General features: G+C 48.8%; 1 protein-coding gene across 1 annotated transcript in view; it reads right to left on the bottom strand.

The window, feature by feature from the left end:
• ak9 (adenylate kinase 9) overlaps positions 1-27,071 on the bottom strand; it is a 457,701-nt gene that overhangs the window by 386,646 nt on the left and 43,984 nt on the right. Inside the window, exon 7 of the mRNA XM_038801009.1 lies at positions 2,231-2,407. Within this exon, the coding sequence (XP_038656937.1) occupies positions 2,231-2,407 (177 nt within the window). The remainder of the gene's footprint in view (positions 1-2,230; positions 2,408-27,071) is intronic.

The raw sequence follows: 27,071 nt of genomic DNA, 5'->3' as shown, positions 1-27,071 counted from the left end.
GACAGGGCAGGAAAAAACTGCACAACCTCCTCAGGGCAGCCAGGGTGAGTAGGCAGCACAGTGCCTCGACACCAACCCCCATCCCACACACCCGAAACCCTACCCACTTCCCAACCAGAGAAAGCACACACATACCGGCACCCATACCAGCTGCCATGGCTGAGTGCCCTGGCCATTGAAGCCACCAGCTACCCATCCTCTGGGCTGCATGCATCGGACTGTCTAACACTGTGCATTTTCTGTTTCCCCCCACCCCCAGGAGAAGGTCGCCCATAACCGCTGGGAGCGGGAGAAGACTGGAGGGGGACCACTGGACCAGCAGCCCCTCACCGCAGCAGAGCAGAGAGCCCTAGATGTGGTTGGTTGGCCTGAAGAAAGGTTAGTCGTCAAGTTGGAGATCGGCATCAGGCGAAGTGGTGGGACCCCGCTGAGTTGTGGTTCACTCACCGCCCTCACACCCACCACCACTCCCACACCACCCTCACCACCCCCACACTCATAACACCCCCTCCCCTGAGCCTCATCCAGAACCCCAGGTGTTGACAGCGACAAGGACGATACCGACACAGATGGGAACCATCGACCCGAATACCAGGACACCCTGGAGCTCGAGTCCGGGATGACACTGATTTCCTGTCACAGTTGTCTCCAACACCCTCCATCATCCCAGAAACACTCACCTTGGTTGAGAATGTTTGTGAAGAGGCACATCACATGGGCAGTGGGTAGAACACGGTGGCACTATATCACCTTTGACTTGCGAGCAGCAGCCGGGCCAACCCAGGCCTGGTCGCCCCAGAAGACGTCTGCCACAAGGGACCCAGGGTGAGAATTACAGCTCCACTCCTGATGTACCCTTTGGGAATACAGTTGTATCCGTAAAGGCGCAGTTGGTGGGAGTTGGGGGGGGGGGGGGGGGATTGAACCCGATTCCTGGTGCTGTGAAGCAGCTGTACTAACCATTGTGCAGAACGTGGAGGCAATCAGAGCATCCCGCACGTTGGCCCTGGCGCACACCTTGTGCGGCCTCCCGTGCCTGCCCTGGCCCATGTCCTGCTGGCCGCGGCAATGGCAGTCCATGCCTGGACACTGTTCCAGTCTCGTGGGGGTCACCCAGGCCCCTCGCTCATATTCCCGGCAATGGCAGGGCACCCACCCCACCCCTACACAATGTTGCGTCCTACGTCTCCACTCTCCCTCATCAGCCATGGTGCTTGTTTCTTGATTTCTAAAAGCACAAGTGAACCTTACCATCGGGAATTCCCCCCTTGGAGGAGAAGAATAATGGAGGCCCCGGAGAATACTGGGTCAGGCCCGCTAATGATATTGAAACGGCGTTTACTGTACATGTGGAGTGGAAATCTTTGATGTCGCTTTCGAGTCCAGGAGATTTGGCGTGAACCCTGCGCCCGCCACAATTTTGGTGTCAATACCAATTCTCCGCAGAATCACCTTTCCTGATTTTACCGTCGACTGACCGAGAATCCTGTCCATGAATTTTAAGGTTGGTCTTAAAGGGAGGGAGGGCATGAGGTGGAAAGATGAAGGCGTTCAACAAAAAGAATTCTAGAGCATGATGTGTTCAAGATAAAAAGTAAAAACACAGGTATATTGAACAACCGTAACACAGCCAGTGGCTAGAACAGCATTCAATCTTATTTTTTCATTCCTCTTCCTCTCTCTATGTACCCTTTTGATTTTCTTCCTTGAATACTCAATTTCCTGCTCTCTTACCCCAGGAGTGCAGAGGGCAAGAACTTCACCTTCCCAAAGTGCAGCCCATCATTACAATATACACATGCACTACATCCAAAAACTTGAATTGTAGAGGAACTGCAATTTTAGCTATTAAATATCTGCAGTGGTACACGTACAGAAACTGTTCATATTGTTGTAGCGTGCCAAACCAAGAATGGATATCTATAGGAGGATAGATCTCAATTTTTTATTATTGGTGACTAGCTAAGTGCTGCCAGGGTGCTGAAGTGATAAAGAGGATTTTTAAAATTAAAGAAATCACCATTCAAACATAATTGAAACTTTGAGTAGCGATGTTTAAACAGTGTAATCCACATTCCCTGGGAGAAGCTTCATTCGCAGGGTTGTGGATTGGAGAATTTGAGTCACAATGTTGCATTGCCTTTCCATGCTCGGAGAAACACTACCACATCTTTAATTTTCAATTATTGCAATAATGAAGAAATTGAAATCGACAATATTAAATGTTTACCTCTTCAAGCTCTTCAATTATTTCTTCCTCTTCTTCATTCTCCTCTTCCTCAGCTTCTCCTTTCATTTTTTCTTTATTTATCTTCTCTGGATCCCATTGTTCTCGCTGGTATATTTTGCCTGTGAGAGGATCTTGGCGTTGCCCAGACACACGTTCACACAAGTCATAATCAGGACACTATCAACAAATATAAAATAAATGCCTTGAAAGTTTTTGCCTGAAATATTTTGTATAATCTGATTTTTTATAATGTTATATTTAATCATGCTTCAAATCTTCGAATTCCTTCTTTTCCTTATTTGTGTGTGAAACATAACTGAAACATAATCATAATGACAACTCACATCTACACCTAATTCTTTCAAGAAATGTGTTTCTGAATTTAGGGTTCTGGGACCTAATTATCATTGATTCCAATGATCTATCTCCTTAACCAATGAAATCGAAAGAGAATGAAAAAGAATTGGCAGCGATGACAACAAGATTAATTAGAATCAAATTAGTTACAGGAAAAGAAGTTGAGATGGAAAGAAAGATGAGAGAGAAAGAGACAAATTAAAGATGCAAAAAATGTACATCTAAAAAATGAAATTTAAAAATTCTCTCGAAATAATTTGCACAGGTTAAGGAAAATCCCAAAGCCTTTTATTTGTATATAAGGAGCAAGAGGGTAACTAGAGAAACGATTGGCCCACTCAAAATAAAAGAGAGAATTATTGCGTGGAGTCAAAGAAAATGAGTGAGCTTCTTAATGAGTACTTTGCATCGGTATTCACCAAGGAGAGGGACATGATGGATGTTGAGGTTAGGGATGGATGTTTAAATACTCCAGGTCAAGTCGGCATAAGGAAGGGGGAAGTTTTGGGTATTCTAAAAGGCATTCAGGTGGACAAGTCCCCAGGACCGGATGGGATCTATCCCAGGTTACTGAGGGAAGCGAGGGATGAAATAGCTGGGGCCTTAACAGATATCTTTGCAGCATCCTTGAGCACGGGTGAAGTCCCGGCGAACTGGAGAATTGCTAATGTTGTCCCTTTGTTTAAGAAGGGTAGCAGGGATAATCCAGGGAATTATAGACCTGTGAGCTTGACGTCAGTGGTAGGCAAACTGTTGGAGAAGATACTGAGGGATAGGATCTATTCACATTTGGAAGAAAATAGACTTATCAGTGATAGGCAGCATGGTTTTGTGCAGGGAAGGTCATGTCTAACAAACCTAATAGAATTCTTTGAGGAAGTGACAAAGTTAATTGATGAGGGAAGGGCTGTAGATGTCATATACATGGACTTCAGTAAAGCATTTGATAAAGTTTCGCATGGCAGGTAGATGGAAAAAGTGAAGTTGTATGGGGTTCAGGATATACTAGCTAGATGGATAAAGAATTGGCTGGGCAACAGGAGACAGAGAGTAGTGGTGGAAGGGAGTGTCTCAAAATGGAGAACGGTGACTAGTGGTGTTCCACAGGGATCTGTGCTCGGACCACTGTTGTTTGTGGACGAAGGTATAGGTGGTCTGATGAGCAAGTTTGCAGCTGATACTAAGATTGGTGGAGTTGCAGATAGCGAGGCGGACTGTCAGAGAATACAGCAAAATATAGATAGATTGGAGAGTTGGGCAAAGAAATGGAAGATGGAGTTCAATCCAGGCAAATGCGAGGCGATGCATTTTGGAAGATCTAATTCAAGAGCGGACTATACGGTCAATGGAAGAGTCCTGGGGAAAATTGATGTACAGAGAGATCTGGGAGTTCAGGTCCATTGTACCCTGAAGGTGGCAACGCAGGTCGATAGAATGGTCAAGAAGGCATACAGCATGCTTGCCTTCATCGGACGGGGTATTGAGTACAAGAGTCGGCAGGTCATGTTACAGTTGTATCGGACTTTGGGTCGGCCACATTTGGAATACTGCATGCAGTTCTGGTTGCCACATTACCAGAAGGATGTGGATGCTTTAGAGAGGGTGCAGAGGAGGTTCACCAGGATGTTGCCTGGTATGGAGGATGCTAGCTATGAAGAAAGGTTGAGTAGATTAGGATTGTTTTCATTGGAAAGACGGAGGTTGAGGGGGGACCTGATTGAGGACTACAAAATTATGAGAGGTATGGACAGGGTGGATAACAAAAAGCTTTTTCCAAGAGTGGGGGTGTCAATTACAAGGGGTCATGATTTCAAGGTGAGAGGGGGAAAGTTTAAGGGAGATGTGCGTGGAAATTTCTTTACGCAGAGGGTGGTGGGTGCCTGGAACGCTTTGCCAGCAGAGGTGGTCGAGGAGGGCATGATGGCATCATTTAAGATGCATCTAGACAGATACATGAATGGGCGGGGAACAGAGGGAAGTAGATCCTTGGAAAATAGGCAACAGATTTAGATAAAGGATCTGGATCGGCGGAGGCTTGGAGGGCCGAAGGGCCTGTTCCTGTGCTGTAATTTTCTTTGTTCTTTGTTCAATCTCAATATCAATTGTTTGCTTTTTGGGCCTCCAAATTTGACTTTCATGTCAAACCCATGGCATGACAAGCCTAAATGTTTGTGGCATCATCATAATGACAATGTAAGGGTCTTCCAGTGCTGACTTTGAAGTGAGTGGTTGCACATTTGGTGGCTCCCGCTCTAAATGGATTTTTTTTGGTACTTCCCCACCTGAATTGTGTGATGTTTGATGGCAAAAGGTACATGCATGCCAAAGGAATGTGCTGCTCTTCTGGTGGGATTGGGTTATAGCTCATCAGATGAGAAGTGCAACGAGGAAGAGACAGCAATTTGAGCAAGAAAGTTTTTGTGGTGTGACACAGGAGAAGATGGCGGAGAGTAGGGAGCAGCGCTGTCCACCCAGTGGTCTTCAGAGCAGCTAGTAGAATTCTTCAATAGCAACTTCTAGCAGCAGAGCAAAGGGGCCTTAGAGGATTTGGCTAAGGTAGTGGAGCTGCTAAGGGCGGCGAAGGAGCGGGTGAGCAACAGGAGATACAGGGCCTGGTGATCCAAAAGGTGGATTCCTCCTCCATCTGCTCCACCAACCTAGTAAAATTGAGCTTGTGCAGAGTCCCCCAGCTCCTAGCCACCTGAACCCCCAGGTACCTAAAACTCCTCACTGCCCTCTTTAGCGGGAGCCTACCAATCCTCTCCTCCTGATCTCCCGGGTGTACGACAAACAGCTCACTCTTGCCCAGGTTCAATTTATATCCCGAGAAACTCCCGAACTCAGCAAGAATCTCCATCACCTCCGGCATTCCCCCCACCGGGTCTGCTACATACAACAGCAAGTCGTCCGCATACAGCGACACTCGGTGCTCCTCCCCACCTCGCACCAAACCCCTCCACCTCCTCGACTCCCTGCGAGCCATGGCAAGAGGCTCAATTGCCAGCGCAAAAAGCAAGGGGGACAGGGGGCACCCCTGCCTCGTCCCACCGTGGAGCCTGAAGTACTCGGACCTCCTCCCATTTGTCGCTACACTCGCCATCGGGGTCTCGTACAGCAACCTCACCCATTTAATAAACCCCACCCCAAACCCGAACCTCTCCAACACCTCCCACAAGTACCCCCACTCAACCCTGTCAAAGGCCATCTCCGCATCCAATGCCACCACAATCTCTGCCTCTCCTTCTGCTGCCGGCATCATTATCACATTTAGCAGCCTTCGCACGTTAGTGTTCAGCTGCCTCCCCTTCACAAAACCCGTCTGATCTTCATGTACCACCCCCGGCACCAAGTCCTCTATTCTAGTGGCCAAGATCTTCGCCAGTAACTTGGCGTCAACATTCAGCAGTGAAATCGGCCTGTATGATCCGCACTGCAAGGGGTCCTTATCACGCTTCAGGATCAGGGAGATTAGCGCCCGAGACATCGTCGGGGGCAGAACACCCCCCTCCCATGCCTCGTTGAAGGTCCTAACCAACAGGGGGCCCAGCAGGTCCGCATATTTCTTATAAAATTCAACCGAGAACCCATCCGGTCCCGGCGCCTACCCCGACTGCATGTGGCCAATCCCACTGACCAGCTCCTCCAATTCGATCGGCGCCCCCAGTCCCTCCACCTGCTCCTCCTGCACCCTTGGAAATTGGAGCCTGTCCATAAAACTCTCCATTCCCCCTCCCATCGCCGGCGGCTCCGACCGGTACAGTTCCCTATAGAAGTCCCTAAAGACCTCATTGACTTCTGCCCCGCCGCACCACATTCCCATCTCTATCCTTCACTCCACCAATCTCCCTAGCCGCGTCCCGCTTACGAAGCTGGTGCGCCAGCAACCTGCTTGCCTTCTCTCCGTACTCATAGACCGCTCCCTGCGCCTTCCTCCACTGTGTCTCCGCCTTTCTGGTGGTCAATAAATCAAACTTGGCCTGCAGGCTACGCCGCTCCCCCAGCAATCCCTCCTCCGGGGCCTCCGCGTACTTCCTATCCACACTCAACAGCTCCTCCACCAGTCTCTCCCTCTCCCTCCTCTCCCCCCTCTCCCTATGGGCTCGGATGGAGATCAGCTCCCCGCTAATCACTGCCTTCAGAGCCTCCCACACCATCCCCACCTGGACCTCCCCAGTATCATTGACCTGGAGGTACCTCTCGATACATCCCCGAACCCTCCTACACACCTCCTCATCAGCCAGCAACCCCACGTCCAGACGCCAAAGCGGGCGCTGGTCCCGCACCTCCCCCATCTCCAGATCCAACCAATGCGGAGCATGGTCCGAAATCGCAATAGCCGAATGCTCGCCCTCCTCCACCCTCGGGACTAGTCCCCCACCCAACACAAAGAAATCAATGCGGGAATAAACCCTGTGCAGATGGGAGAAAAAAAGAGTACTCCCGGGCCCTCGGCCTCCCGAACCTCCAGGGATCCACTCCTCCCATCTGATCCATAAACCCCCTCAACACCTTGGCCGCCGCCGGCCTCCTGCCTGAACTTGAACTAGAACGATCCAGTAGGGGATCCAGCACCGTATTGAAGTCCCCCCCCATGATCAAGCCCCCCACCTCCAGGCCAGCAATGCGGCCCAACATACGCCTCATGAAACCAGCATCATCCCAATTTGGGGCGTACACATTAACCAACATCACCCTCTCCCCCTGCAGCTTACCGCTCACCATCACATATCTGCCGCCACTATCAGCCACAACCTCAGACGCCTCAAACGCCACCCTCTTCCCCACCAGGATCGCCACCCCCCGGTTCTTCGAGTCGAGCCCTGAGTGTAAAACCTGCCCCACCCACCCCTTCCTCAGACGGACCTGGTCCGCCACATTCAGGTGGGTCTCCTGGAGCATGGCCACGTCCGCCTTCAGCCCCTTCAGATACGAAAACACCCGGGCCCGCTTAACCGGCCCATTCAACCCCCTCACGTTCCACATAATCAGCCGGATCAGGGGGCACCCCGCCCCCCTCACCCGTCGACTAGCCATAGCCCATCGACTGGTCGCCCCTGGCCAGCACCCATTTGGCCCGTTTCCCACGGCGATAGAACCTCACCCCCCGACCCGCACCAACTCCTCCCTGGCCAATCCAGCAGCAACCCGGGATCCCCCCCCCCCAGGCTAGGACCCCTCATCCAGTAGAGGGCAGCAGAGCAGAGCTACTGATTGGCTGTTCTGGGGAAATTTGCATACGTGCAGTGCGGTCAGCCTAATTTGAAGGTGTACCTGCGAAGGAGACCCGAGGAGTTTGAGTGAAGGAAAGCATCCAGCAGAGGGCAGCAGAGCAGAGCTACTGATTGGCTGTTCCGGGGAAATTTGCATACGTGCAGTGCGGTCAGCCTAATTTGAAGGTGTACCTGCGAAGGAGACCCGAGGAGTTTGAGTGAAGGAAAGCATCCAGCAGAGTGCAGAGGAGCAGAGATACTGATTGGCTGTTCTGGGGAAATTTGCATACGTGCAGTGCGGTCAGCCTAATTTGAAGGTGATTTGTGGAGGGGCTGTTGTCAAGTGACAGTTAAACCCGAAACACTTTGTCAGTATTTCCCCCCCTACCTCCTCCTCTAACCAAAAAAAAACCACGGTCGTTGGGAAGTGGGAGCAGGGGCCTGTCGTGAAGGTGAGTGAGTGCCTTTAAATTTGCTTACCTTTCAGCCGGGGCAGGGTTTGTGGGAATATCAGGTAAGTTCTTCCTTTCTTTTTCTTGTTTTTTTAAAAAAATCTAGAGGTGATGTCAGGGAAGGCAGTACAATGCTCCTCCTGCAGAATGTTTGAGGTGAGGGACGCCGTCAGTGTCCCTGCTGATTTCATCTGTGGGAAGTGCACCCAACTCCAGCTCCTCAAAAACCGTGTTAGGGAACTGGAGCTGGAGCTGGATGAACTTCGGATCATTCGGGAGGCAGAGGGGGGTGATAGATAGAAGCTTCAGGGAGGTAGTTACGCCAAAGAATAAAGATAGATGGGTGACGATGAGAGGGGCTGGGGGTAAGCAGTTAGTACAGGGATCCCCTGTGGTCGTTCCCCTTAGTAACAGGTATACCGCTTTGGATACTGTTGGGGGGGGGGGACTTACCAGGGGTCAGCCATGGGGTACAGGTCTCTGGCACAGAGTCTGTCCCTGTTGCTCAGAAGGGAAGGGTGGAAAGGAGTAGAACATTAGTCATTGGAGACTCCATAATTAGGGGATAGATAGGAGATTCTGTGGGAATGAGAGAGACTCGCGGTTGGTGTGTTGCCTCCCAGGTGCCAGGGTCCGCGATGTCTCAGATCGTGTTTTCGGGATCCTTAAGGGGGAGGGGGAGCAGCCCCAAGTCGTGGTCCACATAGGTACCAACGACATAGGTAGGAAAAGGGATAGGGATGTAAGGCAGGAATTCAGGGAGCTAGGGTGGAAACTTAGAGCTGGAACAAACAGAGTTATTATCTCTGGGTTGTTACCCGTGCCACGTGCTAGCGAGTCGAGGAATAGGGAGAGAGAGCAGTTGAACACATGGCTGCAGGGATGGTGCAGGAGGGAGGGTTTCAGATTCCTGGACAATTGGGGCTCATTCTGGGGTAGGTGGGACCTCTACAAACGGGATGGTCTTCACCTGGACCAGAGGGGTACTAATATCCTCGGGTGGGAAGTTTGCTAATGCTCTTCGGGAGGGTTTAAACTAGTTCAGCAGGGCATTGGGAACCTGAATTGTAGCTCCAGTACACAAGAAGCTGAGAGTAGTGAGGTCATGAGTAAGGTTTCAAAGTTGCAGGAGTGTACCGGCAGGAAGGAAGGTGGTCTAAAGTGCGTCTACTTCAATGCCAGGAGCATCCGGAATAAGGTGGGTGAGCTTGCGGCATGGGTTAGTACCTGGGACTTCGATGTTGTGGCAATTTCAGAGACATGGATAGACCAGGGCGAGGAATGGTTGTTGCAGGTGCCGGGGTTTAGATATTTCAGTAAGTTCAGGGAAGGTGGTAAGAGAGGGGGAGGGGTGGCATTGTTAGTCAAGGACAGTATTACGGTGGCTGAGAGGACATTTGATGAGGACTCGAATACTGAGGTAGTATGGGCTGAGTTAAGAAACAGGAAAGGAGAGGTCACCCTGTTAGGGCTTTTCTATAGGCCTCCGAAAAGTTCCAGAGATGTAGAGGAAAGGATTGCAAAGATGATTCTGGATAGGAGCGAAAATAACAGGGTAGTTGTTATGGGGGACTTTAACTTTCCAAATATTGACTGGAAACACTATAGTTCGAGTACTTTAGATGGATCCGTTTTTGTCCAATGTGTGCAGGACGGTTTCCTGATGCAGTATGTAGATAGGCCAACAAGACGCGAGGCCATATTGGATTTGGTACTGGGTAATGAACCAGGACAGGTGTTAGATTTGGAGGTAGGTGAGCATTTTGGTGATAGTGACCACAATTCGATTACGTTTACTTTACGATGGAAAGGGATAGGTATAAACCGCAGGGCAAGAGTTGTTGCTGGGGGAAAGGCAATTATGATGCGATGAGGCAAGACTTAGGATGCATCACCTGGAGAGGAAAACTGCAGGGGATGGACACAATGGAAATGTGGAGCATGTTCAAGGAACAGCTACTGCGTGTCCTTGATAAGTATGTACCTGTTAGGCAGGGAGGAAGTGGTCGAGTGAGGGAACTATGGGTTACTAAAGCAGTTGAATCACTTGTCAAGAGGAAGAAGGAGGCTTATGTGAAGATGAGACGTGATGGTTCAGTTGGGTCGCTTGAGAGTTACAAGTTAGCTAGGAAGGCTCTAAAGAGAGAGCTAAGAAGAGCCAAGCGAGGACATGAGAAGTCTTTGGCAGGTAGGATCAAGGATAACCCGAAAGCTTTCTATAGGTATGTCAGGAATAAAAGAATGACTAAGGTAAGAGTAGGGCCAGTCAAGGACAGCAGTGGGAAGTTGTGCGTAGAGTCCGAGGAGATAGGAGAGGTGCTAAATGCGTATTTTTCGTCAGTATTCACACAGGAAAAAGACAAAGTTGTCGAGGAGAATACTGAGATACAGGCTACTAGACTAGAAGGGTTTGAGGTTCATAAGGCGGAGGTGTTAGCGATTCTGGAAAGTGTGAAAATAGATAAGTCCCCTGGGCCGGATGGGATTTATCCTAGTATTCTTTGGGAAGCTAGGGAGGAGATTGCTGAGCCTTTGGCTTTGATCTTTAAGTCATCTTTGTCTACAGGAATAGTGCCAGAGGACTGGAGGATAGCAAATGTTATCCCCTTGTACAAGAAAGGGAGTAGAGATAACCCCGGTAACTATAGGCCAGTGAGCCTTACTTCTGTTGTGGGAAAAGTCTTGGAAAGGTTTATAAGAGATAGGATGTATAATCATCTGGAAAGGAATAATTTGATTAGAGATAGTCAACATGGTTTTGTGAAGGGTAGGTCGTGCCTCACAAAGCTCATTGAGTTCTTCGAGAAGGTGACCAAACAGGTGGATGAGGGTAAAGCAGTTGATGTGGTGTATATGGATTTCAGTAAAGCGTTTGATAAGGTTCCCCACGGTAGGCTATTGCAAAAAAATACAGAGGCATGGGATTCAGGGTGATTTAGCAGTTTGGATCAGAAATTGTCTAGCTGATAGAAGACAAAGAGTGGTGGTTGATGGGAAATGCTCTGACTGGTGTCCAGTTACTAGTGGTGTGCCACAAGGATCTGTTTTGGGGCCATTGCTGTTTGTCATTTTTATAAATGACCTGGAGGAAGGCGTAGAAGGATGGGTGAGTAAATTTGCAGATGACACTAAAGTCGGTGGAGTTGTGGACAGTGCAGAAGGATGTTACCTGGTCTAATAACCACGCCCCTCGCCACCAGCTCCACCCCCTCGTCCCGCATCGCTGGAAACCAGAGAAAAGCCCGCGCTTTCACACTGCCCCACCCCACCAACGCAGCTCCCAAACCGTAGTCCCAACCCAACCACCAACTCCGTACAGACAAAGACACAGATCAACCACAAACCCCAGTAGCCCCTTTAGAACACAAAACCATAACCCACATCGTCCAAAAGCGAGAGAAAAAACAGGAACAAACAGAATAACCCACTACAGCATAAACAATGATACAGAAATAGAAAAACTCCCACAGCCCCCAATCTCTAGTTCGAGTCCAGATTTTCAGCCTGCACAAAGGCCCATGCTTCCTCCGGGGACTCAAAGTAGTGATGCTGGTCCTTGTAGGTGACCCACAGGCACGCAGGCGGCAACATGCCGAACTTCACCTGCTTTCCATGGAGCACCGCCTTTGTCCGGTTAAACCCGGCTCTCCGCTTGGCCACCTCCGCACTCGAGTCCTGGTAGATACGCACTACCGTATTCTCCCACTTACTACTCCTCACCTTCTTAGCCCATCGGAGAACACACTCCCGGTCGCTGAACCGATGGAACCGCACCAGCACCGCCCGCGGGGGTTCATTCGCCTTTGGCCGCCTAGCCAGTACTCTGTGGGCCCCCTCCAGCTCCAGGGGCAGATGGAAGGATCCTGCCCCCACCAGCGAGTTCAACATCACAGCCACATAGGCCGGCAGGTCCGACCCTTCCAGCCCCTCCTCGAGGCCCAGGATCCGCAGGTTCTTCCTCCGTGACCGAAGCTCCATCTCCTCAGACCGATCTTGCCACTTTTTATGAAGCGCATCGTGTATCTCCACCTTCCCCACGAGGGCTGAAACCTTCTCCTCATGCTCAGAGGCCTGCTGCTGCAACTCAAGTATCGCTGCACCCTGGGTTGTCTGGGTCTTCAGCAGCTTACTCGTCGTCACCTTCAGGGATTCCAACAACTCCCATTTCAGCTCCGTGAAATAGCGCAGAAGGGCCGCCTGCTGCTCCTCAGCCCATTGCCTCCACTCCTCAGGGGCTCCACCGGCCGCCATTTTGTCCACCTTCCCCCGCTTTTCCAGGGGAGCTGCTGCCGTTTATCTCCTCGCCCCACTTCGAGTCCGCACCATAAATCCCGGGGGGTTTTGCTCCAGACCCCTTTATCCACCAGGAATCGTCGAATCAGCGCCGTTTGGGGCCCTTAAAAGAGCCCACAAGTCCTCTTAAAGCGGGAGCTGCCAAACGTGCGGCTTAGCTCCGAATAGCCGCAACCGGAAGTCCTCTCCAGGAGGCAGAACCTGGGGATCCCTGAAGACATTGTTGGCACGGACGCCATGAAGTATGTGGCGAGCATACTGGAAAAGCTGATGAGGGAGGAGGCCTTTGACCAGCCTCTCGAGGTGGACCAAGGTGAGGAGGAGGCTACAGGTGGGGGAACCGCCGAGGGCGATGGTGGTGAGGCTGCATAAAGTTCCTTGATAAGAAGAAGGTCCTGAGGTGAGTGAGGTAGGCCAAGAAGTGTATCTGAGAGGCGAGGAGCTACAGATATACCAGGGCCTGGGAGCGGAGTTGGCCAAGCGGAGGGCCAAGTATAACCGGATCATGGCAGCCCTCTACAAGGGGTGAAGTTCGGGGTTCTGTACCCCACCCACTTGTGAGGTTCACAAAGTTGCAAGAGTTTTAATTTGATTCGCCTGAGGAGGTGGTGGACTTTATGAGGGACCATGGACTGGGAGAAGTGCAAGGACACTTTGAAGTTGGGCTTTGTGTAAAATGTGGCAATGTGGCCGTAAAGGGTGAATGGATTGGTGTAGGTTGCGATGGTGGGTGCGTTGATGGTGAGCCTATTGTTTTTCCATATATGATTGTTGTTTGGAAGGATGGTGGGGGAGGGGTGGATTGGGGGGATGAGAGATGGTCAGAGGACCCGGGCAGGGGCAACCATGCTAGCTCGTTGGGCTAGTTAACGGGAGTGAAATGGGGGATTATCGGGAGGTAGGAGTGGGGGGGGCGGGAAGGAGAATGGGTTGGTTTCTGGTGTGGTTATGGGGAGGGATGAGATGGGGGAGAGGGTCGTTGACATGGATGGCTGGTGTGGCGCAGTTGGGCAAGAAGGGATGGCGGTGGACAGCTTGGGGCGGGCCGAGTGGAGCTGACTAAAGAAGGGTTATTACTGATCGGCAGGGGAGGAAGGGGTGGAGCGAGCTCCCCACCTGACCAGGCTGGTTACATGGAATGTGCGAGAGATGAATAGGCCGGTTAAACGGTCGTGTGTTTTCATGCACTTGAGGAGTTTAAAGGCAGATGTTGTGTTCCTGCAGGAGACGCACCTAAAGTTGGAGGATCAAACGAGGTTAAGGAAGGAACGGGTGGGGCAGGTGTTCCACTCGAGTTGGATATGAAGACAAGAGGTGTAGTGGTACTGGTCAATAAGAAAGTGGCTTTATAGGTGGGTAATATTATAGCCGAGCCAGGGGGTAGGTATGTGATGGTTAGTGTGAAGCTGGAGGGAATGCCGGTGGTCCTAGTGGCAGACCTCTGCCGATTTGGGAGACCGAGAGCAAAGGAGTTCTTGTACGTCTCACATGCGCACCAGGTATACTCCTGGATCGATTTTTTCAGGATGGACAAGGCACTGCTGGTGGGGGTGGCCGATCGTGGTTTCTGGCCACGCACCGCACTGGGTGGATTTGCAGATGGCACAGAGGAGGTCCAGCGGCCTCAGTGGAGTTTGGATGTGGGGTTATTGGTGGATGAGGGGGTGTGCAAGAGGGTGAGGGCCAATAGGGGGTCTGCAAGAGGGTGAGGGCCGCCATTCGAGGAGCGGAATGACACGAGGACGTCTTGCCTCCACATTGTGGGAGGCACTTAAAGTCAGGGATGAATTTATCTTGATCTGGGTGCAGAGGGAGAAGGTAGAGCGAGAGGAGAGAGCAAGGCTAGCGGCTTAAATTTTGAGGGTGGATTGGAGGTGCTCGGTTGCGCCAGAAAAGAGCCTATTAAAAGCGAGGCAGAGGCTCCAGATGGAGTTTGAGTTGGTGTCCACGGAGAAGGCGGTAGGGTAATTGCGGATGGCCAGAGGGGTGGTGTACGAATACTGAGGAAAGGCGAGTAGGATGTTGCCGCACCAACTGAAGAAGCAGGCAGTGACAAGGGAGACTGATAGGCTGAGGGATGAGAGCAGCAAGGTGCTGACCGATCCAAGAGGAGTGACTGGGGTATTTGAGGCCTTCTACAGAAGGTTGTATGAGTCAGAGCCTCCGCCTGGGGAAGAGGGTATGAGACGGCTCTTGGACACGGTGGCACAGTGGTCATCACTGTTGCTCCACAGTACCAGGATCCCAGGTTCGATTCCCGGTTTGGGTTACTGTCTGTGTGGAGTCTGCACATTCTCCCCATGTCTGCGTGGGTTTCCTCTGGGTGCTCCGGTTCCCACAAGTCCTGAAAAACGTGCTGTTAGGTAATTTGGACATTCTGAATTCTCCCTCCGTGTACCCGAACAGACGCCAAAATATGGTGACTGGGGGCTTTTCACGGTAACTTCATTTCAGTGTTAATGTAAGCGAATTTGTGACAATAAAGATTATTATTAGACGGTTTGACGTTCCCTAGGTGGAGGAAGGGAGGGTGCAGGGACTGGGGGCCCCGATTGGGCTGGGGGAGGTGATGGATGGTGTTGGATTGATGCAGACAGGGAAGGCCCTGGGGCTGGACAGGTTCCCAATAAAGTTTCAGAAGAAGGTTGTTGCTGAGTTGGGGCCTCTGCTGGTGGGGATGTACAGTGATGGGAGGGGAAGGGGGGAGCTCCCACCCACATTGTCGCAGGCATCCATATTGCTGATTATGAAGAAAAAAAGGAAAAAACCAGGTGAAGTGTGAGTCATATCACCTGATATCGCTGCTTAATGTGGATGCAAAGTTGTTAGCAAAAGTGTTAACGTCACGGATAGCGGACCGGGGGTGATAGGGGAGGACCAGACGGGGTTTGTGAAAGGGCGGCAGTGTCGGCGAATGTGCATAGGCTGCTTAATATCATTATAATGTCCTTGGACGGCAGGGGGTACATTGGGTCTGCACTTGTTGGAGTTTAGAAGGATGAGGGGGGAATCTTATTGAAACTTACAGGGTACTGCGAGGCCTGGATAAAGTGGACGTGGAGAGGATGTTTCCACTTGTAGGAAAAACTAGCAGAGGAAACAATCTCAGACTAAAGGGATGATCCTTTAAAACAGAGATGAGAAAGAATTTCTTCAGCCAGAGGGTGTGAATCTCTGGAACTCTTTGCCACAGAAGGCGATGGAGGCCAAATCACTGAGTGTCTTTAAGACAAGAGATAGATAGGTTCTTGATTAATAAGGGGATCAGGGGTTATGGGACGAAGGCAGGGGAATGACGATGAGAAAAATATCAGCCATGATTGAATGGTGGAGCAGACTCGATGGGCCGAGTGGCCTCATTCTGCTCCTATGTCTTATGGTCTTATGAACCCAAGCACCAGGCAGGCAACACAACCTTTGGGATTCTCGATCCTGGTCACAGAGAACAGTGTCAATGCCCCTCACTATACTATCCCCAATTATGACGACATTTCTTTTCTCTCCCCCTGCCTGAACCACGGTGCTGTGGTCAGTTGATCATCCTCTCTGCAGTATGCGTTCCTGACCACCCAGGGAGCAAGAATCCCAAACCTGTTTCCCAGCTCCAGAGTCCCAGGTCCCAGGTTCGATTCCCGGTTGGGTCACTGTGCGGAGTCTGCACGTCCTCCCCGTGTGTGCGTGGGTTTCCTCGCTCCGGTTTCCTCCCACAGTCCAAAGATGTGCGGGTTAGGTGGATTGGCCATGCTAAATTGCCCATAGTGTCCTAAAAAAAGTAAGTTTAAGGGGGGGTTCTTGGGTTGCGGGTATAGGGTGGATACGTGGGTTTGAGTGGGGTGATCATTGCTCGGCACAGCATCGAGGGCCGAAGGGCCTGTTCTGTACTGTACTGTTCTATGTTCTATTGGACAGGGACAAGGGCTGAGGCTCATGCAACGCTACATGCTTGATTCCTCTACCTGCCTCATTCGCAGCCACACCCTTCACATACCTATAGAAACATTGAGAGTCGGTTTTCATGTTCCCAACAAGCTTACTCTCATTCTCCCCTTCTTAATCAATCCCTTTGCTGATTTCTAAACTGCTCCCAATCCTCAGGTCTATTCTTTTTCTTGCCCAACCTGTGTGCTTCTTCCTTGGACCTATCACTATCTCTAATTATCCTTGTTAGCCATGGTTTGGCCACCTTTCCTGTTTTCCTTTTATGCCAGACAGGAATAGACAATTGTTGCAGTTCACCCTGCTATATCTGAATGTTTCCCATTGCTTATCCACCATCGTCCCTTTCAGTAACATTTCCCAAGCAATCATAACCAACCCGTGCCTTATATCGTCATAGTTTCCTATTGAGGCTCAGAACCCTAGTCTCAGAATCAACTACATCACTCTCCATCTTGATGAAAAATCTAACTTTTATGGTTGATCATTCCCAAGGGGTCTCACACAATTAGATTGCTAATGACTCCGTTCTCATTACACAATACCCAGTCTCGGGTGGCCTGTTCTCTAGTTGGTTCCTCGACATATTGATCCAGAAAATCTTTCTGTATACACTCGAAGAATTCCTCGTCTTCACTAATTTGATTTGCCCAATTTATATGCAGAAAAAGTACAGATGTTCCTTTAGTCCATGCATTTATAATTTTCTGTTTAACGTCATTCCCAACACCATTACTACAGTTTGGGGATCTATATACAACCCCCACTAAAGTTTTTTGCCCTTTGTTGATTCTCAGGTTTACCCATACAAATCCTACATTGTTGGAGCTAATGAGCATAATTCTCCGTTTGGGGGGACTACATTCTCCCGCCATAGCTGAATTGCACCCGATTTGTGTTCCTGCTTTCCAATCACCTCCCATCATGCTGGAGTGATTTTGAAGTGGTCAGCTGGAAATTGACAGCATTTAACTCTGTTTGATGTGGTTCAGGAGATGTCAATCAAAGCTTGATGTTTATAAACATTGTGGTTAGTGCACTTCAGAATTACTCAACCATGAAGTGAGATGAATGGAGCAATGCTGACAGCTGTGTTGTGTATGGAAGCTGTCAATCACAGCCTAGTAAAATCAACATCAACGAGAAATGAACGAATGGGTTGCAAATCAAAGATCTGAGGCGTCTAAACACAGCTGACTGGTTTTCTCGTTGGTGGAATTGACAGGTGGTGATTCCTGTGTCTGAGACAAAGGACCGGAGAATCATGCAGGCCAAGAGAACATAGATATCATAGAATTTACAGTGTGGAAGGAGGCCATTCGGCCCATCGAGTTAGCAACGGCCCTTGGAAAGAGCACCCTACTTAAGCCCACACCTCCACTCCATCCCCGTAGCCCAGTAACCCCAGCTAACCTTTTTTGGACACCAAGGGCAATTTATCATGGCCAATCCACCTAACCTGAACATCTTTGGACTGTGGAAGTAAACCGGTGTACCCGGAGGAAACTCACGCAGACACGGGGAGAACTTGCAGACTCCGCACAGACAGTGACCCAAGCTGGCAATCGAACCTAGGACCCTGGAACTATGAAGCAACTGTGCTACCCTTCCGCCCTGGTGCCCGGCCCGCTAATTCAGTGCAAGTGGGTCAACAAGACCCAGGGCGCGAACCTCGATCAAGATACCAGCAGGGGGCCGGAGCATCGGAAACAGATTGGTGCCTATTTTCTTCACAGCTGCTGGATTCTCCGCCACATTGAGAACTCCGCTACCGGTGGCGCAAGGCGGAGAACTTTGCCAAATATTTTTCCAGTCTATTGCGTTAATCTCCTCTTTAACCAGTAATGCATCTCCACTGCCTTTTCCATTTTGTCTGTCCTTCCTAAATCTCAGGATTGCTACCAATGCCACGAGCTAGTCAGAGTAGGAATGTCAGGATAGATAGGATGAATGCGTGGCTCGAGAGATGGTGCAAGAGGGAGGGATTCAAATTCCTGGGGCATTGGGACCGGTTCTGGGGGAGGTGGGACCAGTACAAACCGGACGGTCTGCACCTGGGCAGGACTGGAACCGATGTCCTAGGGGGGGTGTTTTCTAGAGCTGTTGGGGAGGGTTTAAACTAATGTGGCAGGGGGATGGGAACTGATGCAGGAAGTTGGAAGGTCGTAAAACAGGGACAGAAGCAAAAGGAAGTAAGGCGAAAAGTGCAAGGCAGAGAAGACATAGTCAGAAATCTAAAAGGGCGACAGTACAAGGTACAGTGACTGAGGGGAGCTCAGTGAATAGGCCCAGTAATAACAAAAGGAATAAAACTGGATATGTTAAGACTCAAAACAGAGGTAAAAAAACCAACATAAGTGTACTTTACCTGAATGCTCGTAGTATTCGGAATAAAGTTAATGAGTTGATGGCACAAATCATCGTAAATGACTATGATTTAGTGGCCATTACTGAAACATGGTTAAAGGATGGTCACGACTGGTAGTTAAATATCCGAGGGTATCAAACTATTCGGAAGGACAGAGTGGATGGTAAGGGAGGTGGTGTTGCTCTGTTGTTTAAGGATGACATCTAGGCAATAGTAAGGAATGACATCGGTGCTATGGAGGATAAGGTTGAATCCATTTGGGCGGAAATCAGGAATAGTAAGGCGAAAAAGTCACTGATAGGAGTAGTCTATCGGCCACCAAATAGTAACGTTATGGTGGGGCAGGCAATAAACAAAGAAATAACTGATGCATGTAGAAATGGTACAGCAGTTATCATGGGGGATTTTAATCTACATGTCGATTGGTTTAACCAGGTCGGTCAAGGCAACCTTGAGGAGGAGTTTATAGAATGTATCCGCGATAGTTTCCTAGAACAGTATGTAATGGAACCTACGAGGAACAAGCGGTCCTAGATCTTGTCCTGTGTAATGAGACAGGATTGATTCATGATCTCATAGTTAGGGATCCTCTCGGAAGGAGCAATCACAATATGGTGGAATTGAAAATACAGATGGAAGGTGAGAAAGTAAAATCAAATACTAGTGTTTTGTGTTTAAACAAAGGAGATTACAAGGGGATGAGAGAAGAACTAGCTAAGGTAGACAGGGAGCAAAGACTTTATGGTGGAACAGTTGAGGAACAGTGGAGAACCTTCCAAGCGATTTTTCACAGTGTTCAGCAAAGGTTTATACCAACAAAAAGGAAGAACGGTAGAAAGAGGGAAAATCGACCGTGGATATCTAAGGAAATAAGGGAGAGTATCAAATTGAAGGAAAAAGCATACAAAGTGGCAAAGATTGCTGGGAGATTAGGGGACTGGGAAATCTTTAGGGGGTAACAGAAAGCTACTAAAAAAGCTATAAAGAAGAGTAAGATAGAGTATGAGAGTAAACTTGCTCAGAATATAAAAACAGACAGTAAAAGTTTTTACAAATATATAAAACAAAAAAGAGTGGCTGAGGTAAATATTGGTCCTTTAGAGGATGAGAAGGGAGATTTAATAATGGGAGATGAGGAAATGGCTGAGGAACTGAACAGGTTTTTTGGGTCGGTCTTCACAGTGGAAGACACAAATAACATGCCAGTGACTGATAGAAATTAGGCTATGACAGGTGAGGACTTTGAGAGGATTGTTATCACTAAGTAGGTAGTGATGGGCAAGCTAATGGGGCTAAAGGTAGACTAGTCTCCTGGCCCTGATGGAATGCATCCCAGAGTGCTAAAAGAGATGGCTAGGGAAATTGCAGATGCACTAGTGATAATTTACCGAAATTCACTAGACTCTGGGGTGGTCCCGGTGGATTGGAAATTAGCAAACGTGACACCACTGTTTAAAAAAGGAGGTAGGCAGAAAGCAGGAAATTATAGGCCAGTGAACTTAACTTCGGTAGTAGGGAAGATGCTGGAATCTATCATCAAGGAAGAAATAGCGAGGCATCTGGATAGAAATTGTCCCATTGGGCGGACGCAGCATGGGTTCATAAAGGGCAGGTCATGCCTAACTAATTTAGTGGAATTTTTTGAGGACATTACCAGTGCAGTAGATAACGGGGAGTCAATGGATGTGGTATATCTGGATTTCCAGAAAGCCTTTGACAAGGTGCCACACAAAAGGTTGCTGCATAAGATAAAGATGCATAGCATTAAGGGTAAAGTAGTAGCATGGATAGAGGATTGGTTAATTAATAGAAAGCAAAGAGTAGGGATTAATGAGTGTTTCTCTGGTTGGCAATCAGTAGCTAGTGGTGTCCCTCAGGGATCCGTGTTGGGCCCACAATTGTTCACAATTTACATAGATGATTTGGAGTTGGGGACCAAGGGCAATGTGTCCAAGTTTGCAGATGACACTAAGATGAGTGGTAAAGCGAAAAGTGCAGAGGATACTGGAAGTCTGCAGAGGGATTTGGATAGGTTAAGTGAATGGGCTAGGGTCTGGCAGATGGAATACAATGTTGACAAATGTGAGGTTATCCATTTTGGTAGGAATAACAGCAAACGAGATTATTATTTAAACGATAAAATATTAAAGCATGCCGCTGTGCAGAGAGACTTGGGTGTGCTAGTGCATGAGTCACAGAAGGTTGGTTTACAGGTGCAACAGGTGATTAAGAAGGCAAATGGAATTTTGTCCTTCATTGCTAGAGGGATGGAGTTTAAGACTAGGGAGGTTATGTTGCAATTGTATAAGGTGTTAGTGAGGCCACACCTGGAGTATTGTGTTCAGTTTTGGTCTCCTTACTTGAGAAAGGACATACTGGCACTGGAGGGTGTGCAGAGGAGATTCACTAGGTTAATCCCAGAGCTGAAGGGGTTGGATTATGAGGAGAGGTTGAGTAGACTGGGACCGTACTCGTTGGAATTTAGAAGGATGAGGGGGGATCTTATAGAAACATTTAAAATTATGAAGGGAATAGATAGACCAAAGTAGACATTGGGCCAATTCAAACTGATTCCGGAAGGCTAGTGATGGGAGACGAGGAAATGGTTGGAGAACTTAATAAGTACTTTGCGTCTGTCTTCACAGTGGAAGACATGAGTAATATCCCAAAAATTATAGAGGGTCAGGGGGCTGAGTTGAGTATGGTTGCCATTACAAAAGAGATGGTGCTAAAAAAGCTAAAAGGTCTTAAAATTGACAAATCTCCTGGCCCCGATGGGCTACACCCTAGAGTTCTGAGAGAGGTGGCTGAAGAAATAGCGGAAGCGTTGGTTGAGATCTTTCAAAAATCACTGGAGTCAGGGAAAGTCCCGGACGATTGGAAGATCGCTGTTGTAACCCCCTTGTTCAAGAAAGGATCAAGACAAAAGATGGAAAATTATAGGCCAATTAGCCTAACCTCGATTGTTGGTAAAATTCTAGAATCGATCGTTAAGGATGAGATTTCTAAATTCTTGGAAGAGCAGGGTCGGATTAGAACAAGTCAACATGGATTTAGTAAGGGGAGTTCGTGCCTGACGAACCTGTTAGAATTCTTTGAGGAGGTGACAAGTAGGTTAGACTAGGGAAACCCAGTGGATGTGGTCTATCTGGATTTCCAAAAGGCCTTTGATAAGGTGCCACACAGGAGGCTGCTGAGTAAGGTGAGGGCCCATGGTGTTCGAGGTGAGCTACTGGCATGGGTTGAGGATTGGCTGTCTGACAGAAGGCAGAGAGTTGGGATAAAAGGTTCTTTTTCGGAATGGCAGCCGGTGACCAGCGGTGTCCCACAGGGTTCAGTGTTGGGGCCGCAGCTGTTCACCATATATATTAATGATCTGGATGAAGGGACTGGGGGCATTCTAGCGAAGTTTGCCGATGATACGAAGTTAGGTGGTCAGGCAGGTAGTGCTGAGGAAGTGGGGAGGCTGCAGAAGGATCTAGACAGTTTGGGAGAGTGGTGCAGGAAATGGCTGATGCAATTCAACGTGAGAAAATGTGAGGTCTTGCACTTTGGAAAAAAGAATCCAAGCATAGACTACTTTCTAAACGGTGAGAAAATTCATAATGCCAAAGTACAAAGGGATCTGGGAGTGCTAGTCGAGGATTCCCTAAAGGTAAACATGCAGGTTGAATCTGTGATTAAGAAAGCGAATGCAATGTTGTCATTTATCTCACGAGGGTTGGAATATAAAAGCAGCGATGTGCTACTGAGCCTTTATAAGGCTCTGGTTAGGCCCCATTTGGAGTACTGTGTCCAGTTTTGGGCCCCACATCTCAGGAAAGACATACTGGCACTAGAGCGTGTCCAGCGGAGATTCACACGGATGATCCCTGGAATGGCGGGTCTAACATATGATGAACGGCTGAGGATCCTGGGATTGTATTCATTGGAGTTTAGAAGGTTAAGGGGAGATCTAATAGAAACTTACAAGATAATACATGGCTTAGAAAGGGTGGACGCAAAGAAACTGTTTCCGTTAGGCGAGGAGACGAGGACCCGTGGGCACAGCGTTAGAATTAGAGGGGGTAAATTCAGAACAGAAATGCGGAGACATTTCTTCAGCCAGAGAGTGGTGGGCCTGTGGAATTCATTGCCGCGGAGTGCAGTGGAGGCCGGGACGCTAAATGGCTTCAAGGCAGAGATAGATAAATTCTTGATGTCGCGAGGAATTAAGGGCTACGGGGAGAATGCTGGTAGGTGGAGTTGAAATGCCCATCAGCCATGATTGAATGGCGGAGTGGACTCGATGGGCCGAATGGCCTTACTTCCACTCCTATGTCTTATGGTATTATGGTCTTATGATAGGATAGATGCGGGCAGGTTGTTTCCACTGGCGGGTGAAAGCAGAACTAGGGGACATAGCCTCAAAATAAGGGGAAGTAGATTTAGGACTGAGTTTAGGAGGAACTTCTTCACCCAAAGGGTTGTGAATCTATGGAATTCCTTGCCCAGTGAAGCAGTTGAGGCTCCTTCATTACATGTTTTTAAGGTAAAGATAGATAGTTTTTTGAAGAATAAAGGGATTAAGGCAGGGGTGGGCAAACTACGGCCCGCGGGCCGCATGCGGCCCGCCAAAGGTCTTTATGCGGCCCACCAAGATCAAGTCATTAAAAAAAAACATTTAAAATTTTTTTTTTTTTTTAATTTTAAGGTTAATGGGGGGAGCTGTTGGGTTACTGGTATAGGGTGGATACGTTGACTTGAGTAGGGTGATCATTGCTCGGCACAACATGTGTTTCATGTGAAGTTTCTACTTTAAAATATGAATTAATAAAAATTAATTGCTTTTTTTTCTTTAAAAACCTTTTATTTTGGCTATTTTAAATATTAATCATTTTACTTAATATACTATGCGGCCCTTTAAAATTGTGAATTTCTGAATGTGGCCCTTGCACGGAAAAGTTTGCCCACCCCTGGATTAAGGGTTATGGTGTTCGGGCCGGAAAGTGGACCTGAGTCCACAAAAGATCAGCCATGATCTCATTGAATGGCGGAGCAGGCTCGAGGGGCCAGGTGGCCTACTCCTGCTCCTAGTTCTTATGTTCTTATGTAAACACTGCCCCGAATGTTCAGTTCCCATCCCTGTCTCTGTAATCCCAACTTTATCACACTGTTTATATCTATTTGCATATTAATTCATCCACTTCATTGCGAATGCTCAGCACGTTATGCCACAAAACCTTATGGCTCGTCTTTTTAGCATTTCTTGTCCCATCCCCACTATTGTTCACTGCGGCCCTGTTCGAATCTGGCTCTTGATTTCCCTGCCTATCTCTTTTCTTATTTCCTCTTTCTGCCTATTGTATTTATCCTTGATTCCCTCTCCTCTGACTCCTTGCATAGCTCTGCAGTACCTGCCCTACCTTTTCCCATGCCTTGGCTGCAGGTCATGTGTCATGTGTCTCACAACGTATATGTCACTCCTGTAAGCACATTGCCAATATCTGAGCTGCCACCTACCTGAACAAGATTGAGTGACCTTTTTTCTCATAATCGCTATCTTCTTGTTCTTCCACCAAGAGGTTTTTTTCCCTTTGAGGGCAGCAGGGTAGCATGGTGGTTAGCATAAATGCTTCACAGCTCCAGGGTCCCAGGTTCGATTCCCGGCTGGGTCACTGTCTGTGTGGAGTCTGCACGTCCTCCCCCTGTGTGCGTGGGTTTCCTCCGGGTGCTCCGGTTTCCTCCCACAGTCCAAAGATGTGCGGGTTAGGTGGATTGGCCATGCTAAATTGCCCGTAGTGTCCTAATAAAAGTAAGGTTAAGGGGGGGGTTGTTGGGTTACGGGTATAGGGTGGATACGTGGGTTTGAGTAGGGTGACCATGGCCCGGCACAACATTGAGGGCCGAAGGGCCTGTTCTATGCTGTACTGTTCTATGTTCTATGTTCTATTCCTAATTACTTCAGTTTTGCTCGGGCTCCTTGATGCCACTCTGTCAAGAGCAATCACTTTCAACTCACCTCCGGAGTTTCGCTCTTTGGTCTATGTTTGGGCCAAGGCTGCAATGATGTCAGCCACTCAGTGGCCCTGGGAGAACCCAAACTGAGCATCAGCAAGCAAATGATCGCTTGAGTAAGTTTGCTTTATAGCACTTTCAATGATTCCTTCCATCATTTTGTAGATGTTCGAGAGTAGATTAATGGGCCGTAGTTGGGAGGGTTGGATTGGTCCTGCTTTTTGTTGATAGTACAAACAATGGTAATTTTCACATTTCCAGGTAGATGCCAATGTTATCGTTGTACTGGAACAGCTTGACCAGGGGCCGGGATATTAATTGAACACAAGCGCTATTGCTGGAATATTGTCAGGGCGTAAAACATTTGCATTACCCAATGCCTTCATCCTTTTTTTGATATCATGTGGAGTGAATCGAGCTGGTTGAAGACTGGCATACATAATTCTGGGGACATCAGGAGGAGACCAAGATGGATTGTCCATTCGGTAACTGGATGAAGATAGCTGCACATGCTTCAGCCTTATGTTTTGCACTGATTGCAGGACTCCTTCATCATTGAGGATGGGGATATTTGTGGAGCTTCCTCCTCCTCCCCGTTAATTGTTTAATTTCCCATCACCATTCACGACTGGATGTGGCAAGACTGCAGAGAACACTGCGTCCGTTGTTTGGCCTTTTAGTGTTAGAGATAGTCTAGTGAGTAGTATTTAATGCATGAGTAGCGATTGACTGTGTATATAATAAATGTGTTTTGATTTGAACCTTACTAACTGGTGTATTGAGTTATTGATCAGCACTTGAACTTGAACCTCGTGGTGGTATCGTAAAGATACCTGCCGACTCTAGAGCAAGGTGATTAAACAGAGCAAATTAAGTACAAACACAATTAGCAACAATCATGAGGTGGGCCAGGCAGACGAGGCGATGCACTTGAAATGAAAAATGAAAAATGAAAATCGCTTATTGTCACGAGTAGGCTTCAATGGAGTTACTGTGAAAAGCCCCTAGTCGCCACATTCCGGCGCCTGTCCGGGGAGGCTGGTACGGGAATCGAACCGTGCTGCTGGCCTGCTTGGTCTGCTTTAAAAGCCAGCGATTTAGCCTTGTGAGCTAAACCAGCCCCTGAGATGGTGTATACCAGGACCTGGGTGGACTTGCAAGTCAGCAAGGGAAAGGCCCAGCGCCCGCAATAGAGGTTGGATGTGGGCTGTTAGCGGAGGAGGAGGTATGTGAGCGGATGAGGGAGGCCATTCAGGGATATACAGGGTTCAATGGCACGGGTAAGGCTTCGGCGGGGGTGGTTTGGGAGGCACTGAAGGCTGATATTAGGGGGGAATTCATCTCAATTCGGGCCCATAAAGAGAAGGCTGAGCGGGCGGAGTTGGACGGGCTGGTAGGCAAAATTTTACAGGTGGACAGGAGGTACGTGGAGTCTCTGGATAGAACATAGAATATTACAGCGCAGTATGGGCCCTTCGGCCCTCGATGTTGCGCCGACCTGTGAAACCATCTGAGGCCTATCTGACCTACGCTATTCCATTTTCATCCATATGTCTATCCAGTGACCACTTAAATGCCCTTAAAGTTGGCGAGTCTACTACTGTTACAGGCAGGGCGTTCCACACCCCTACTACTCTCTGAGTAAAGAAACTGTCTCTGACATCTGTCCTATATCTACTACCCCTCAATTTAAAGCTATGTCCCCCTATGTCGGGCTTCTGAAGGAAAATCAGAGACTGCAGCTCATATGACTGTGGCCGGATGAATAGGCTTTTTGAGGAGATGGAGGACAGGTGTGAGCGGTGTGGGGGAAGTCCTGCGAATCATGTACATATGTTTTGGGCATGTCCGAGGCTGAGGGCATTTTGGCAAGGATTGTCAGAGGTTATGGGAGCAGCACGGTAGCATAGTGGTTAGCACAATTGCTTCACAGCTCCAGGGTCCTAGGTTCGATTCCCGGCTTGGGTCACTGTCTGTAAGAAGTCTGCATGTTCTATCCCCATGTGCGTGGGTTTCCTCAGGGTGCTCCGGTTTCCTCCCGCAGTCCAAAGATGTACAGGTTAGGTGGATTGGCCCTTTAGTGTCCAAAATTGCCCTTACTGTTGGGTGGGGTTACTGGGTTGTGGGGATAGGGTGGAGGTGTGGCCTTGGGTAGGGAGCTCTTTCCAAGAGCCGGAACAGTCTCGATGGGTCAAATGGCCTCCTTCTGCACTGTAAATTCTATGTCA

Source organism: Scyliorhinus canicula, chromosome 6 (genome assembly GCF_902713615.1).
Source record: "Scyliorhinus canicula chromosome 6, sScyCan1.1, whole genome shotgun sequence".
Classification (NCBI taxonomy): domain Eukaryota; kingdom Metazoa; phylum Chordata; class Chondrichthyes; order Carcharhiniformes; family Scyliorhinidae; genus Scyliorhinus; species Scyliorhinus canicula.
This window is presented reverse-complemented; position numbering and strand designations above follow the sequence as displayed.